The 15,584-nt window shown below is 35.8% G+C and overlaps 2 protein-coding genes across 3 annotated transcripts; one reads left to right on the top strand and one right to left on the bottom strand.

The window, feature by feature from the left end:
- The first annotated feature begins 288 nt into the window (after positions 1-288).
- On the top strand, positions 289-7,099 carry LOC132167587 (bZIP protein). Of its 2 annotated transcripts, XM_059578597.2 has the most exons (5): positions 289-477; positions 1,432-2,088; positions 3,457-3,532; positions 4,132-4,258; positions 6,697-7,099. In XM_059578597.2, exons 2-5 carry the CDS (start codon positions 1,565-1,567, stop codon positions 6,861-6,863), a joined length of 894 nt encoding a protein of 297 aa, XP_059434580.2. In that variant the 5' UTR covers positions 289-477; positions 1,432-1,564; the 3' UTR covers positions 6,864-7,099. The 2 variants fall into 2 exon arrangements, with proteins under 2 accessions (XP_059434580.2, XP_088369003.1); XM_088512877.1 differs by having other exon boundaries at positions 289-2,088.
- A 1,982-nt stretch (positions 7,100-9,081) lies between these two features.
- VPS60.1 (SNF7 family protein) lies at positions 9,082-14,393 on the bottom strand. The gene is made up of 7 exons (XM_088513924.1): positions 14,213-14,393; positions 12,905-13,056; positions 11,355-11,448; positions 10,355-10,426; positions 10,145-10,256; positions 9,834-9,994; positions 9,082-9,265 (listed from the first exon to the last, which is right to left on the bottom strand). Exons 1-7 carry the CDS (start codon positions 14,279-14,281, stop codon positions 9,212-9,214), a joined length of 714 nt encoding a protein of 237 aa, XP_088370050.1. The 5' UTR covers positions 14,282-14,393; the 3' UTR covers positions 9,082-9,211.
- Positions 14,394-15,584: the final 1,191 nt, after the last annotated feature.

Here is a 15,584-nt window from a genome sequence, read left to right as displayed (position 1 = left end):
TGAACTTATTTAGACCTCACATAAATAAATATTGGACTCCACAAATTTAATAATCAATCTATTGAATTTGTACGATAATATGAACCAAATATAAGAAACGTATTGACCATTAGCATTTTTATTTCCTTATTTGCAATATATATATATATATATATATAAAACTTTATTTTAGTATTAGTTTTTTCGCCACAAACTGAACGCTGACGAGACCTAAGCTTTTAAAAGTTAAAAAAACCCACGCCCCCAACAATCCGTACATTTTTGTCACCCTGTTAACCCAGGACCCAGCAAGTGGGAGAGACACTGCAATATGATACTCTGAGAGAGAGAGAGAGAGAGAGAGACACGCACACACAGAACAGAACTGAAGGATTCATGTGCTAAGGATTTGTGGTTTCATGTATACCATCCTTCACCCTCTCCCTTTGTCTGTCTCTCTGTCTCCTTGTTTCTGAAGAAATAAACAGAAAAGGAAAGGTAAGCCAAAGTTCCTCAAGAAAAAACAAAAAAAAAAAGGACAATTGCTACTCCAAAACAGCGGATTTTTAAATTTTATTTCTTTTTCTTCTTTAAAAGAGTTGATTTGGTTGTGGGTTTTTTCACTTGGGGCTACCTGGTTGGGATTTCATTCTGTAAATAACAATTTATGTTGATCTTAAGTTTCTGTAAAGTTTTTTTTGTCCTGTAAATTTGGGATCTTATGTGGTTATTTTCAATCCCTGGTAGAGTTAGATTCTTATTGTGTAGTGTTAACTGTTGCATTGATTTTATTATTATTATTATTTTTTTCTTTCAAGTTTGATATATTTAATTATTTTTTCCTATTAAATGTTGAATGTAGCTTTTTCCTCTGGTGCTTTGTTATCATAAGTTGCTTTAGGAGGCTTTTGGACTCTTATACCTTGACAGAATTTGTGAAGAATTTCTTGTCCTCCTGTTGATTGCTAAGAAAGTGAATGAAAGAAAAAGAATACAGAGTTTGGAGTGTATCTCAGGATTCTGATTGTGGTACAACCGAAAACCAATAGTGACAGAATTAGAGAAAGAAAAGAAAAAACTTAAAACTTGCTTTTAATGGTAAATACTAGAAAAATGACAAAAAAAAAAAGAAAAAAAAGAAAAAAGAAAAAAAAAAGAAGAAGAAAATTCAATTGAGTATTCACTCCCATTGATTGTTCTAGAGAACAACTTATTTCGTAGTACTTTTTCTGCTATTATTTCTTTTGGGGATTGTAAGCGTGCAGTTTGTAATGTTGCAAAGAAGGTTTTATCTTTTTTTTGTTGTTGTTGATTTTTTGGGTAATTTTCATTCTAAGTTTTATCGCACAAATAATTGTTTTTTTTTCTCTTCAGTTAAACTTTTGTTGTGTCCTTTTTTGGGTTTTTTTTTCTTTCTTTCAACTTTATAATTTTTGTTTTCCTCTTGTAAAGTTTTTTTCCAGTAAGTTAGGCTTATAGAGGGACGAAAATGTTGTCTTCTGTTTTGGTCATAAAAGAGACAGAAAGAAGTTTAATCATGGTAAATAATGAGAAGCCAACCAGCACCCTGTAAATTAAGTTCACAATGTCAAGGCAAGCTCACCTTCCTCCACGCTGCCCAATCCTGAAGAAACCCATTGCTGGCATTCATGAATCTGTTGCTCCACAGCACCATAAGTCTTCCTCCCAAATCTCCATCCCTGAGGAGCCGCCAACATGGCTTGATGACTTATTAAGTGGCCCAGATTCCAACTCCAAGGGAATGTACCATCGTCGATCAGTTAGCGACTCTATTGCGCTTTTGGATGCCCTTGCAGACACGTTCCCAAGTCTGGCTTTGCATAGAGATGATGAGAACTCAGTTGTTAATGAGACTTGTAACGGTTTGGAATCAGCTTGTACCTATGGTCCTAATTCCCCTCGGAAAAAAAGCAATTTAACATTTGTAGAGAATGCCATAGTTTCAGCATTGTCTGAATCTGTTTCTCAGGAACCTACACATTATGTAGATGGGAATCTTCACATTTCTGCAACTACTCGCGCTGATTGGAAAGGAGATGATTGTCATTCAGTTGGTGATCTAAACACAGAGAACAAGCCTGTAAAAGGGTTAGAATCTAAACTCACTTTGTTAATTTGTTGACTTCACTTGCTATCACAGGCATGGTTCAAGTATGTATTGGCCAAAAAGTGATATGATGTGTGCTTTACATATTTATTTTAGTAGTATGTTTTAATTAGGGACATAGTTTCTGTTAATAGAAATGTTTATTTTGTGTGTGTGTGTCATTTTGGTGATTCTAGATTTCTGGTAGTTGTAGATATTACCAACATCTTGCTAAATTTGGCTGCTTGTGCATTGCTCTTGAAATGCATACCGCAACAGCCAAGTGATAACCGTTCTGCACCTTCTGGCTTCCAACTTTCCTAAAGCAAAGATAAAAATGAAGAGGAAAGAGATGAAGGGAGATAGTAGGTGGCAGAGGAGGGGAGGGAGAGAAAACAAGATATGATGCTGCCAATGGGGGGCGGTATGTGAGCCTCATGCCGGAGGAGGGACAGAAATGAGGGAGGCTTGTGGTGGATCAGGGGGCGGGGAGGCCAGGGGGAGCTGCGTGCTTGATGGTGTTTTCCGGGCGGTGGTAGATCTAGCTTCCAAAAAAGTGGTATGGGGGGGGGGGGGGGGGGTTGGTGGGGAAGGGAGGGCCTCCCTCCTCCCGAAAGGCTCACAGAGGGGGGGTTTCAAATGGGTTTTCTGGGAGGGGAGAGAGAGCGAAAGCAGTTAGTTAAGTGCTAATTGAAGAGTAGTAGTAGCAGTTAATCTTTAAAACAACCTTTTGTATTCACTGTGCAGTTAGGGAGCTTTGAATTTTTTTAGAATTTATTGAAGGCTCAGTGGATCAAATGTGCAAAATTTGTCATATAGACATTGAAGTGCTTTTCAGTATTTATAATAAAAAAAATTGTCATAAAAACTGTGGAAAGTTCAGGGAAAAGTCAATTCTGTAGTTAATAAACTGTCATTAATCTAATGACGTTACAAGCATCTTGGTCCCAAAATGCCCTGTCAAGATGAGCTTTGTTCTTTCCCTTGAAGAAGTCTATATAGATATATCTATGAAGTATCCAAGAATTGGGAATGTGGATTCTGGGAAAAAAACATTCTACTTAATATGTATTGGTAGAGAGTAACTACACTGTCAGTATCATAGCCTTGTGCTGTTGGGCCTCAATTTTGGATGACTTGTAATAAATGAGGTTATGTCTGGAAAAGAACCATGGAAGTCCATCACTGCCCATATCATTTTATATCCCTTGTATATACGCATGTTTCCTTTACAATTTTCATATGTATTTGATGATAAATCCATAAAATTTGACATTCAACCACCTAAGTGTTTTTATACATGCCCATTTGAATTTGATTATGCCTCTGTGCATTTTTCAAAATTTGACTGGTTTGATGACTTTCTACAGGCACTCTGGCCAGCGATCAAGGGTTCGTAAACTCCAGTATATTGCTGAACTGGAAAGAACTGTAGATGGTTTGCAGGTAACTTTGAGGAAAACAAAATGAGATAATATGGAACTGTCTGCTACTTATATTCAAGTATACTCAGACTGGTCTTTGTTCGGATGACATGCAAAGGGCTGTCTCATTATTCAAACAATAAATACTATATGTCACCAAGATTATCTAAACTTCTAAGGTAAATTATGTTGCATGTGGTAACATACGTGCTGCTATTTTTAGCCAAAAATTAAAGGAGAAAGACGATCTGAATCAGCTTTAAGTGTACATATGTAGGTGCATCCAGAAAGTAGAAGTCAAATATTTACACCAAGGATACCTTTTCCAATTCCCATGTTATAATACCCCCTTTCATCACTATTTGAGGATTCATTATCTCTAATGCTTTGAAGTTTGGCCACATCTGTAACTTAGGCTAGATCCTCCATTTTTAATGCTTGTGGCATCATTGCAGTTCAATATGGCAACCAATTTACTACTTGAAACCGATCTATTATTTTCTGTTGCTGGTCTTTGTATCTTATAGATCATGCACATTCATTTTCTAGTTCCATATCTGTTTTTTGATGAAATATTCATGAAAGCTATTGGAACTGAATGGGTTCTTTCACATTATGCAGACTCTGGAATCAGGATTGGCAGTCAGAGTCGCTGCTCTTCTTCAGCAACGTGTGTCTTTGTCCATGGAAAACTGCAAATTAAAGGAGCAGATGTCCAGACTGCAGCAACAAAAATTAATAATGGAGCGTAAGTTGTTATATCTTTTTGTTGATTTCTATGGGTAACTCAGAAATTAAGGGATGGTTTCCAAGAGTCCAAAGTCATTTGACCCTTGACTATTTTGAGAGCTAATGAGATTACTTGCATATCTGATTTTTAGCTTTTTGGTTTAATCATATGAAACCAATATCATTGCAGCATTATTCATCTGTTAGTGAAAAAACTAAATTTATCATTCAAAACAATCAGAGAATGCCATTCCTGAAGTGGAGTGCCAAATGAGAGAAGTGGTAGAAAAGGTTCCTAAAAACGTCTGGAAGATGTTAATTTTAAGTGAGGATGATTAGTTCTAAGAGACATGAGTAATTCATCAATGATGGATGTTTACACAATAAGAAGCTTGCCTGACTGAACACTATCAAGTTGAAAGTAGGTTAGACACAGCCTGCAGTGTAAGAAGTATGCATTTGGTCACTGTGCTTTGGACTTCCTGATTAGAAGTTGGACAGAATTTGAGTAATTCATTATCTTTCTAATGATATAAATTTTGCTATTTTTTAATTAAAAGGGTTTTAAAAAATCTTTGGTGTGGTCAACATCAGTTCCAATCAACTTTTGTAAACAAAGCATTTTTATAACAATATTATGATCTCATGAATTTAGACACATTTAGTTTCGATTAGCTATAATATATGTTAAATAAGCAAAAGCCCGATTTGTTTTCTGACTTAATTAAGTTGCTATGCCAGCTCCAAATAAGTGGTTTCAGGTAACAGCAATCCAAAGGATAATTTACTTCCAACGAAAAACTGAAAGAAAAGGAAAGAAAGAAAGAAAAGAAAAAAAAAGAAAAGAAAGAAAGGAGTTTTGGGTGTTAACAATAAAACTATATATGATGAAAGTAAAAGGAGCCATCATCAAGCATTTATCAAACTTACGCAATCCTCTTGACAAGATGTGCCACTCATGGTGAGCATTCACATAACAGACAACTTAACTTTTGATATGAAATCTAAAAAGCTTTTTGATTAAATTGGATGGATGAAATTAATTAATTTTTGCCTTTAACACCATGACATATGTGGTTCAAGTAATTGGTAGCCAAGGATTTAACCCCTTCACATGTTAATAAATTTTGATAAATTTTTTAAATCTTATCTGAAACATTCAAATGATTGAAGAAAGCATCTTAGGCAATACATTGTTATGCAATGAGAAAACATTATTGGACAAAATTGTTGCTTACATTTAAATTATTCAGAAGAAAAGTTTATTGATGGAAGTTAAATGGAAAGGGCATGGTTTATGGATAACTTTTAATCTGAAATTTCATTTGCTCTCGTGTGTATGACATTTTTTAATTTTGGTAAGTGTTAATTTGCATGCAGCATGGGTTCACTTTGTCAACTTTGATATGCTAGAAAACTTTTCCAAGAGGGAGAGAGAATGACCTATGCTTGGTGGGATAGAAGTTACTAGTTCTAGTTGAAATTTCTAGTCTTAATGAAGATACTCATAATTCCTATTTTAATTATATGGTGGCAATTGGCGGTGGGGATGTTAGATCTCATACCCCTACCACCAAATATGGCAGTAATTGGCTGCGGATCCCTGCCGTCAAATCTAGCAGCAACTGGCTCCAGATTTTGCACCCAAATAGTCAAAACACTCAATCCTCAACTTGTCAACCACCACCACACCATTGATGAACACCCAATCGCCCAAAATCCAAAAGCCTCAAAAGACCAACATGCACCACCGGCAAATACTACTACATAAACATTGAAAAACCCAAGACGGAGGGGCCGAGAGGTGAATATGTTAGAAAAAGATTAGGGTTTCTCATGCATACATATGAAGACACAAGGTCAGGTTGTTTGTAACCCAAATACCTATTGCTGATTTCCAACCTGACAAGTTGGAAATCAAAAGTTTTAATACTGATCCCTTAGCCGACACGTGTTGGAAGTCGGAATCTTCGGGTTGGGTCGATTGGGGCAGTAATATGCACACCCCTGGCTGGAGCAGGCAGTTTAGTGTCTTTAATTTGCCTTTGATTCTCTGTGGGACAGCTGGCAGTACCTTTCTCGAACTTGTCTAAGACGGATGGTTGACAACCTTACACTATGGCCACAATTAACAACACCCAATTTGGACATGTTAGTATTTTCAATATTTTGATGATATTTGGAAGAGATTGAACTGGAATAGTGTATTTTCTACTATTAATACCAGCTTTGTTGTAGGAGTTTCAGAGTTCTTTCTGGAAATTGCAACTTAAACAGCATGAGAAACTATCAATGCGATTACGTTCCAGGATTTAGGATTTCAATAGTTGCTTATATATTTGGTTTCTCATTTCAATTCCTTTCAAAAGATGCTGATAGTGGTATTATACTTCTTACTTGACCAAAATTATGAGATGGCATCTTTTCTAAGTACCATGTCGACCTTTTTTGTTACAGGTCAATATCTGTCTCTGAAGAAGCAACTTGAGAGATTGAAGATTTGTTTTGCAAAATCCCCAGATAACAAGATTAGCACATATTTTGGGTCTAGTCCGGCTGCGGACGCAACTAGAGTAGACACTACTTGGCAGATGTTAGATATGGGAAAACTTGACATTAGTTGAGACTGAAATGCTGAATCATGATTTTTAGGTTGATTCCCTGAAAGCTGTGGCTCTTTTGCTTCATCTGCATTATGTTTGATGCGGATGCAGCAGCCTAGCTACAGCATGTTATTGATAGCCATTTCTTTCTGTCCCACTTATGAACTGTAGTCTTTAGAAGGCTTGTAGTACTTTATGTTCTAGTAACTTATCTTTATCATGAAGTGAAATGTGACACGAGCATCTGTGTTTATCTATGAAGGATTTGGCTTAGATGTTATAAAAAAAAAACTACAGAAGATCGTTGAAATTAAATATGGACCGTAGAAAAAATTATAGAAGATCTGTAGTTTTAACAGCATCTCTTTTCTGCATTACTTACAGATTAAGTCAGCGTTGATGTAACATGTACCCATCTCTTTTCTGCACTAAAAAATTGGTGTTCTTTTCCAATGTAGCGTGGGGCAAAGGTGCATGAGCGCTACAATTTATTGAGCGTTTGTGCTTATTGTACAATATGTCTCCTTGAATAAGACAGGAGTGAACACGAGATACACTGGTTTGCCATTAACTTTGTTTCACCTAGGCCAGCTATTTGCATTCGCATGTTGGATTAAGATGGTGTCAAGATAAATATAAGATTATATAGGTTAATCATTATTGAATTTACAGGTCATGTCAAAAAATGTCGGTTCTAAATGTTGGGTCATGTTGAGGTATGGATATAAGACTGTAAGTTAACTTTAACCCAACCCATATTTTCAACTGTAACTTGTTAATTTTGTATTAAATTTATGGATCATGTTAAAAATTGCTAGCCTTATTTCATAAGAACCCTAACACATGCATGTTAAATTCTATCATGATTTTGACTCTAGATATGCTTCTCTTTTTGGCAATGTTTGCCAACAGACCAATTTTTTAAATAGGTTCCTGATATTGTAGCAGATAAGACTCAAAGCAGTGAGTAGACGTGGGAGACTGTCCTTGGGCAGAGGTGAGGCATGTTCAGAGTGAGGAACCGTTCGGCTTAAACCAAACATTTTCTCCATTGCGTGAAAAATATCATTCCAACCCAAACTCATTTTTAACCAAAGTATGCAGAGAACACTTGAGGTTGGGTAAAAATAAGTTTGGGTTGGAAGGATATTTTTTACACAGCAGATAAAATGTTTGGCTTAAGCCAAACGGTTTCTCATTGTGAACTCACTCTGAACACACCTCACCTCTGCCCAAAGACAGTCTCCCACATCTACTCACTGCTTTGAGTCTTATCTGCTATGGTGTCAAGAACCTATTTGAAAAATCGGTCCGTTGGCAAACACTGCCTTTAAGTCTTCATTATTGCATGACAAAGGAACTTTCTTGAAGTGGTAGGAGTGTAATTCTAATCTCTTAGAATTCTTTTCTTGAATTTTAAGAAATTCGTGCAGAAAATGAGAGGGGTACAAAGCTTGGGGCACGTCTTCAAACAGCTTGAGTTGCAAGACTCACATGCCTCGACATCCCTAGGCCCTACACTTTTTCTCTCATATTTTGCCTTGAATTACGTGAAATTTAGTCCGATGTTAACGAGAGATCCTAATCCATATCCCAATCCCTCAGAGTTTTATGACATTTTTTGGAGAGAAGTTATTAGCTTTGGTGTAATTTGCAAGCCTTCATTTAAAAAAAAAAAAAAAAACCAAAGTCTTATAAACATTGCCGCATCAGCTCAATTATATGGAAGCAAAATGAAAGTCGAGTATTTAGCATTACTAAGGTAGAGTAAAAGTGCAATGTCTTAACATTTCTCATTAATAATAATAATAATAATGCAAAACATTACACTTTTATCTCACCACTGTTTCACCTTCCTAATGTGACAATGCCAATCCACCTTAATTATTATTATTATTATTATTTTAAACAACGGTTGATCTAATCAAAGGGTGAATTGACAGAGATGATTGTGAGAAAAACGCATGCTTTCAAGCATTACTTAAAAGTAATAGAATTGCACAATATCCCTCCTTTTCACCTCCTTCCAAAACACGAGACAAGTCCCCATAGTTGCTCTTACAAGTGAATCAAACAAATGCAGAGTGCTTGCCTATGCAGTCGACTACACCATGTTTTCTCTTATTTCTTTTTTTCCTTTTCCCCTTTCTTTTTTTTTTTTTTTTTTGGGTTTTAATTACAAGATATGTAAATAGTAGTAACTTATGATGAGAATCCAATGCACGTGAAATAGGCAAAAAACCACAAAAGAAGAAATACTATATCAATCAAGCCAATTATGCACAGCACAATGTTTACAAGAGCTTGCTCCATCCAGCTTCCACAAATTATAAACCAATGCACGAGTCTCGGATAGACAGCAATAATTCCTAACCACGAAGGGATGCCCGAGGGACAGCAGGTAAACCCAGTTCGTCCTCAGCCTGCCAGTGTCAAGTTTAAGAATTAATAAATGAGACTCAGAGGCATGTGGGATTCGGGTATGACCCACAAATAAATGCCGCTCCTACGAGCATGTGAGCATGCTTGTAAGACAAATGCCAGTTTAATAGACCAAGTTTGAAAATTTTCTTCAAGTCCAATTTAGAGGAAAACTCCGTCCAACTTAAAAATAGCGGTAGTCTCACATAATAATGTGACAACAGGACCAAACAGCAACAGCCATACAAGCCAAAGATCCCACCCGTTTTGTTAATCAGTACGCCTTTCCTTTCTCACAATTTTGGACGATTCACCAAAAAGAGAATTGGCTCCGTTTGTTAATGCTTTTTTATGGGGTACTTTTTGTTTTTTGTTTGAAAAAAGTGTTTTGATGCAACATAAAAGTGAGTAATTTTGAGTGTCATGTTTTACATTGTTAATATTTTTGTTTTGCAAAAGAGAAAACAAAAGGGAGAAGGAAAAAGTTTTGTCAAACAAAGTCAATATCCTGCATCAATTTATTTCTCTTTTTTTCAGAAAAAAAAAAAAAAAAAATTCAACGAAATTTACCTGGGCATTGGATCTGCCAGCTGGTACGGCTGCTTGTCCTATGGGTGCTGAAGGCAAGCTGAGTTCCGAATCCAAATCATGTTCTTTATCAGGTTGGAGATAGGAAGGCACACCATCAGCTTCAGTTTCCATTCCCATGTCGGCTTCCAAAGCGTCAAGCTCTGCACCAAAAATTAGTAGGAATAGAATACTTCTGACATCAAATAGAGTTAATTGGCAAATTAAAATCACATACATCCTATAATGTCTGTAAACAATCCTAAAGAATATTTCCTCCAACATTTGAGCCTTTAGGTAATATAAAAGCTTACCACCCATAAGATCTTCCTCATCAATGTCATCCGGCACGCTATAGCTTCTACCCAGGGTCTCTTGAATTTCACTACTCACATCCATTAGGTCCATCATCTCATCTTGCAAGTTCTAGTTATAAAAAAAAATCATCTGGTCAGCACCAGAAATTCTTGAACGTTATGAATGGAAATCAAGTAGGGAAAAAAAGACATCAGAAGATCACATACATCAATGTCTTGGATCTTCACAGTTTTCATCATTCCTTTCAACTCCTTGTTTGCAGATTTTAAAGCTGTCATCTAGAGAAAAGAAAAGAAAAAAAAAATCAAATTATGACAAAATACAGTATTAACTTAACTATCTGGTTCCCTAATCATGCTTCCAGGGCATCTCTCTCTCATAAACCTAAATGGACAGGGAATGAGTGTACGAGTCTAGAGTTTATATTGAACATATATTTATGAAGAATCCCTCCCTAGTGACAAATGGTCCGTCCCCTACCTCTCATGAGGTAGGCAGCAGGTTCCCATCAGGGTACAGATAAAGCTCCGTCTGAACTGTCGTGAACCATGCCCCTTGGGGCGCTACCAAGAAAAACAATGTTTGAAGGTGAATATAGCACAACCCCAGTACAGCCAAACTTGATGTACCATACAGTGAACCTTCTACTTCAAAAACTGGTTCAAAATGATACTATAAACTTACTCCAAATTGATTATTCATCTAAAGAGAAAAGCTGAGAACAGATTAAAATTTGTAAATCACATCTTACATGTGTCTGACTATAAAAATTGCATGACAAATTATGAAACTATATTATCGTAATAATTCAATAGGTAAAAAGCACAAATTAAGCAATAATATGGTCAAGTCCAGAAATATAGAACAAAGATTAAGTATCCAGGGTGTCCCATTTCATAACATTCAGTTGCACTAGTTCTGAAAATGGATTAAACATAATTACAAACTACAGATAATGCACCCAATATCCCGTTGCGTTTTCCTGGGCAATGGATGGCACGTAATAACACTATTCACAAATCTTAAGCCCAAGTCAGCCTGTGAAGAACCCTACAGTGTTTTAAGTACAAAGCCACTCAATTGCATGATATACTTTTTACTGTGGTTCAGGCCAGTGCAGCAGATGGCTATACCATTAGGGCTCGATAAGGTCAATTTTTTAAAATGAACAATATTCATAAACGAATGAATGATATTAGGACATACAGTTTGCTGAGCATCTTTAATACCCTCAGAAGCAAAGGCAACTTGATCAAGATTGAATGTCTGATTGTACAGCATGTCCCGTTGTCCTTCATACCTGTTCAAAAGCTTAATGAATTGTATAAATCATGGAGGGAAATAGAGGGATACTCATGAATTTGTATAGCATACTTTTATACAGATATTTCAACAAAGTAAATAACTTTAAAAATCAAAATAGGCTCAGTCTTCGCTTTGACCATCTCATTATCAATTTGAATATTCACAAATCAATCAAGAACTCTTTAGGAATGACTTTTTTGCAATAAGTTTCTTCAACCTATATCTAGATAACCATGAATAGTCTAATGCAAGTCCTGCAAGAAGTAGGACATAAGTTTTGGAATTGATAAGGGCACTACATGCTCACATTAATATTAGTAAAAGGCACCAAGGTGTTGATAGTTAGAAAACATAGCAACGTCCTACATTACAATGATTCCATAATATCCAAAACTACCCTGTTAGTGAACCAATGATATAAACAACTTTATGAAAATGCGAAAGTTAAAGTTAGATCATGGACCAAATGTTATGCACGAACTTTGGAAGAGCAGTGAGATGGAAGGAAATATAGATTAGTCCATTCACGTAACCAATTAAAACATACCAATAAGTCAAAAAAAGGTTTCATGTCAGTCATAAAGCCAATGTCAGTTGTATTGCCAAAATTGAAGTGTCCTAAAACACTAGGTATTCTGACCAAAGTAAGACCATAGCTAGACCAAATTGTACCTCTTAAAAAGAAATCATGAATTAAACATCATGCAGTTGTCCAATAAGAGATGGCAAAATTTTCCTTGTCAAGTGATTGAAAATGGAATGATCCTTGCATAGGTCAAGTTATCAAGTTAAAAAACTTATCCTCCTTTTCCATTAACGCCTATTACCTCCTAGCATTATTGCATATATAACTACTTCATTTGCTTATTATATTTCCGGTCATTTGCTTATCATATTTCTGGTAATCTTTAACTTTTGTCTCAAGTCTTTGATAAACCTCTTTTATCTCTAAACCATAACAACCTATTCCCTCTTCTTTTTTTCAATAAGTAATCGAGATATCATTAGAAGTGTAAGTCACGCTCGGGTACGCAGGAAGTATACATGAGAAAACACCTAGCTAGAAAGGAAAGAAAGAACATACAACCTATTGCCCCTTTAGTCTTCATTATGATAACTTGAAATATTTAACCTTTCTTCATTGTGTCTTTAACCTTTTTTTTTACTTATAAAAAAAAAAAAAAAAAAAAAAACAATAGTTTAATCCAGTTAAACAAACTCACTAAAATTCAAGCTCTTTACCCATTAAAACTTGCTTGAAAGGATTCCCCATCAAATTCGAAGCTTTTCAAGCTATGCTAAAACCTAAGATCCAAATAATGATAAAAACCTTCTCATGCTAGGATATTTCTTTCAAGAGGAACTGTTGCATATAAATACTAGCACACACAAAATTCCATCTGCAAACAAAACTGAAATATTGAGGCAATGACACAAGAAGAGGCACCTACATTCGCTTTTGCTTGAGAACCCTCATGGCTCGAGCTTTAATAGCTTCTTGAGCAGGACCAGGTCTTGTTTTTTTTAACTGTTCTTTATATCTACTGAGTTCAACATCAAGCTTTTTGATCTTCTCATCCACTGTTTCGCCTCTTTTATTGATCTGGAAAAGCATATAATTCAGCCATCAGTCCAAGTGAAAAACCCATAGAGATACAACTAAGGAAAGATTGATTATCAGATTATGGAACAATAAGGCAATCGATTTCACAAGAACCAAAATAGGTTTTTTAAAATTATGCAGAAAAATGAATTACAACCATTATATGAATATCATACATAATATCTAAATCATAGTTCTTCTTTTTCAAAGTATGTTGACACCATCGGATCATACTCTAAGCTGACCACTACATCACCATTTTCGACTTAAAAACCATACATAGCAGGAAAAGGAAATAACTTCATCTAGCTTCAGAAGAGAACAATGACTGAAATCAAAATTAATAACTGGATACTCAACAGCTTAATAATGTTTCCCTCCAAAAAAAATTTCATTTTACTAAGACTATAGTTCACTATATGGGCTTAAAGTTGACAAGGCTTCATGAGTGCAGCACCAATTTTCTGCCACCTAAACTAATTGGGAGGTGAAGCTTCAAAAGTAAGGGAAAAAGATCAAAGCTGCAAATGAAATCACATCATTGTTTACAGTGCTAATGCCATCAAACAGTACATAACAGAGCTCCCAGCCCATGGAGTGTCCATCAGTTTTGCCGAGAAGCAAATCCCCTCCACTAGGTTTCTACATCAACAGCTCAAAGATGGATCTACACGCAAAGATGAGAGCCCCTTGATGTCATTCTTGCTACAACTCCATGACTTAGCGACCCTTTCCCTTTCATACTTTTCATTTGTATCACTGTCGTATACAACACAAATGTATTTCCATTGAACTACCAAGCTATTGCAATCAAATTATATGCAACTCAGAAACAAGTTCCCTGAACAATCCTAAACACTGATCCAGCAAGGCAGCAACTCACACACACACATCGACAACAAAATCACTTCAAAATACTACAATAGCCCCTTGTTTGGTTACCGAGAATCCCAAGGAACAGCCATTGTAACAAACATCTCAAATCTCATCATTCTCTCCAACTTAAAATCCCGAAAAACAAAAACACAAAAAAAAAAAACCTAACTCACAATTCCGATTTCCTTTCCCCTAATTTCTCACGCTTTCTCCAGAACCAAACGCGCACAAAAACAATAATTAAACAAACAATATATACATAGAGAGAGAGAGAGAGAACCCTGTCTGAGGCGTCGTTGATGGACGGAGGAGGCTCTTTCTCCTTCTTGACGCCGAAGATCTTCTTCATCTTCTTCTTCTTCAGAGAAATCGAAGGGTTTTTGGATTTTGATTGAGTTTTAGCGAAACCGAAACTAATAAAAGAAGGCTTTTTTTTTTTTTGGTTAACGCAAGAAATGGGAGACTTTCCGTTGTTGTTTCGAAGAAGGAAAGGATATGGACTTTTATTTGGTTTCTTTTGGCGGTGGGGATTGTGTGCGTTCGGGTTTAGGTAGGTCTTGAATTTTGATTGGTTGGAATCGGTCTGACCGGCGAGAGCGTGGACTGTGACTGTGAGGTTTGGAGAAGAATTTTCATTGGACGCGTCAGGTTAAGGGTCTTCTGACTCTTCTTAGTGCATGTGGTGTAGGAAGCTCTTGGTGGGTCTACGCTACCTGGGATTACTATCTCTTTGTTACCAACAAGTCAAATGGAACACATTAAGCAACCTTATGATATATTGAGAAGTCAATAAGTCATCGATAGGATACATAGCTGAATAAAAATCTCTACAATATTGATATATTGTGCTGAAATTCTTATTTTGTGAGGTTTATTTGTCGGATGAAAACTAATTGAATCTAATAGTGATTTTAAAAATCAAAACAATGTTAAGATAATATAAAGAAGACATGGGGTGACATTTAGAATTACGCAAGAAGGCCTCTATGGGGTCTACCTCTTTGAGCAGGTTTTGCTCCAATAAGTAAGTCCTATAATAGCTCCCTCATATGGTCATATTTATTATTTCATGCTCAAATTGTTAGTAATCTTAACAAAAAATTACTAGAAGTTCGAATCCTATAAAGTTTGCCTTATGTGTTTCACTCTCGAGTAACGCTATACCTACCGATTTTTTTTTTTTCCTTTTATAATTTATTAACACATGTTGGCATGTAATTTGAGTAATATTAGTCATAAATCACATGCCGACTCGTATTAACAAGTTATCAAAGGATTGTAAACGAATCATAGGACTAACATTTTTCTTCACTCTTAGTGAGTCCTTAAGATTAACATGAACAAATTCTAGAGATTGTTTTAGTGGGGAATGTCTGAACGTTTTTGTAAAGACCTTTTAGTTTGTTTTCCTTTCCTAGTTTCATTAACACCCTTGTTCATCTCATGGTCGGTCATGATGTCTTCCTTATGTTTTGCTATAGCCTATAGTACGTGAATATTTTTTGCATATCTTTATTGATCAATTAGCATTTATATTTTGCTGAAATATTGTTTTGGTTTTTAATTTCATATTTTAGTTCATTAGGACCTACTCTCACCCCTCTCTAAGCTCGGAAAAATAGCAATTGGCACAGAAAAAGATTTTGGTAGGA

Source organism: Corylus avellana, chromosome 2 (assembly GCF_965113065.1).
Source record: "Corylus avellana chromosome 2, dhCorAvel1.hap1.2, whole genome shotgun sequence".
Classification (NCBI taxonomy): domain Eukaryota; kingdom Viridiplantae; phylum Streptophyta; class Magnoliopsida; order Fagales; family Betulaceae; genus Corylus; species Corylus avellana.
The sequence above is the reverse complement of the archived record's forward strand: the minus strand, read 5'-3'. Positions and strand labels throughout refer to the sequence as shown.

What these genes read in the sequence shown, in the direction of transcription:
- LOC132167587 (XM_059578597.2), top strand. Translation starts at nt 1,565, where the DNA reads ATGTCAAGGCAAGCTCACCTTCCTCCACGCTGCCCAATCCTGAAGAAA. An exon ending in GAGAACAAGCCTGTAAAAGG is followed by an intron (nt 2,089 to 3,456) that starts GTTAGAATCTAA and finishes GACTTTCTACAG; the next exon opens with GCACTCTGGCCAGCGATCAA. An exon ending in GAACTGTAGATGGTTTGCAG is followed by an intron (nt 3,533 to 4,131) that starts GTAACTTTGAGG and finishes CACATTATGCAG; the next exon opens with ACTCTGGAATCAGGATTGGC.
- VPS60.1 (XM_088513924.1), bottom strand. Translation starts at nt 14,281, where the DNA reads ATGAAGAAGATCTTCGGCGTCAAGAAGGAGAAAGAGCCTCCTCCGTCC. An exon ending in TCAACGACGCCTCAGACAGG is followed by an intron (nt 13,057 to 14,212) that starts GTTCTCTCTCTC and finishes ATGCTTTTCCAG; the next exon opens with ATCAATAAAAGAGGCGAAAC. An exon ending in GTTCTCAAGCAAAAGCGAAT is followed by an intron (nt 11,449 to 12,904) that starts GTAGGTGCCTCT and finishes GCTTTTGAACAG; the next exon opens with GTATGAAGGACAACGGGACA.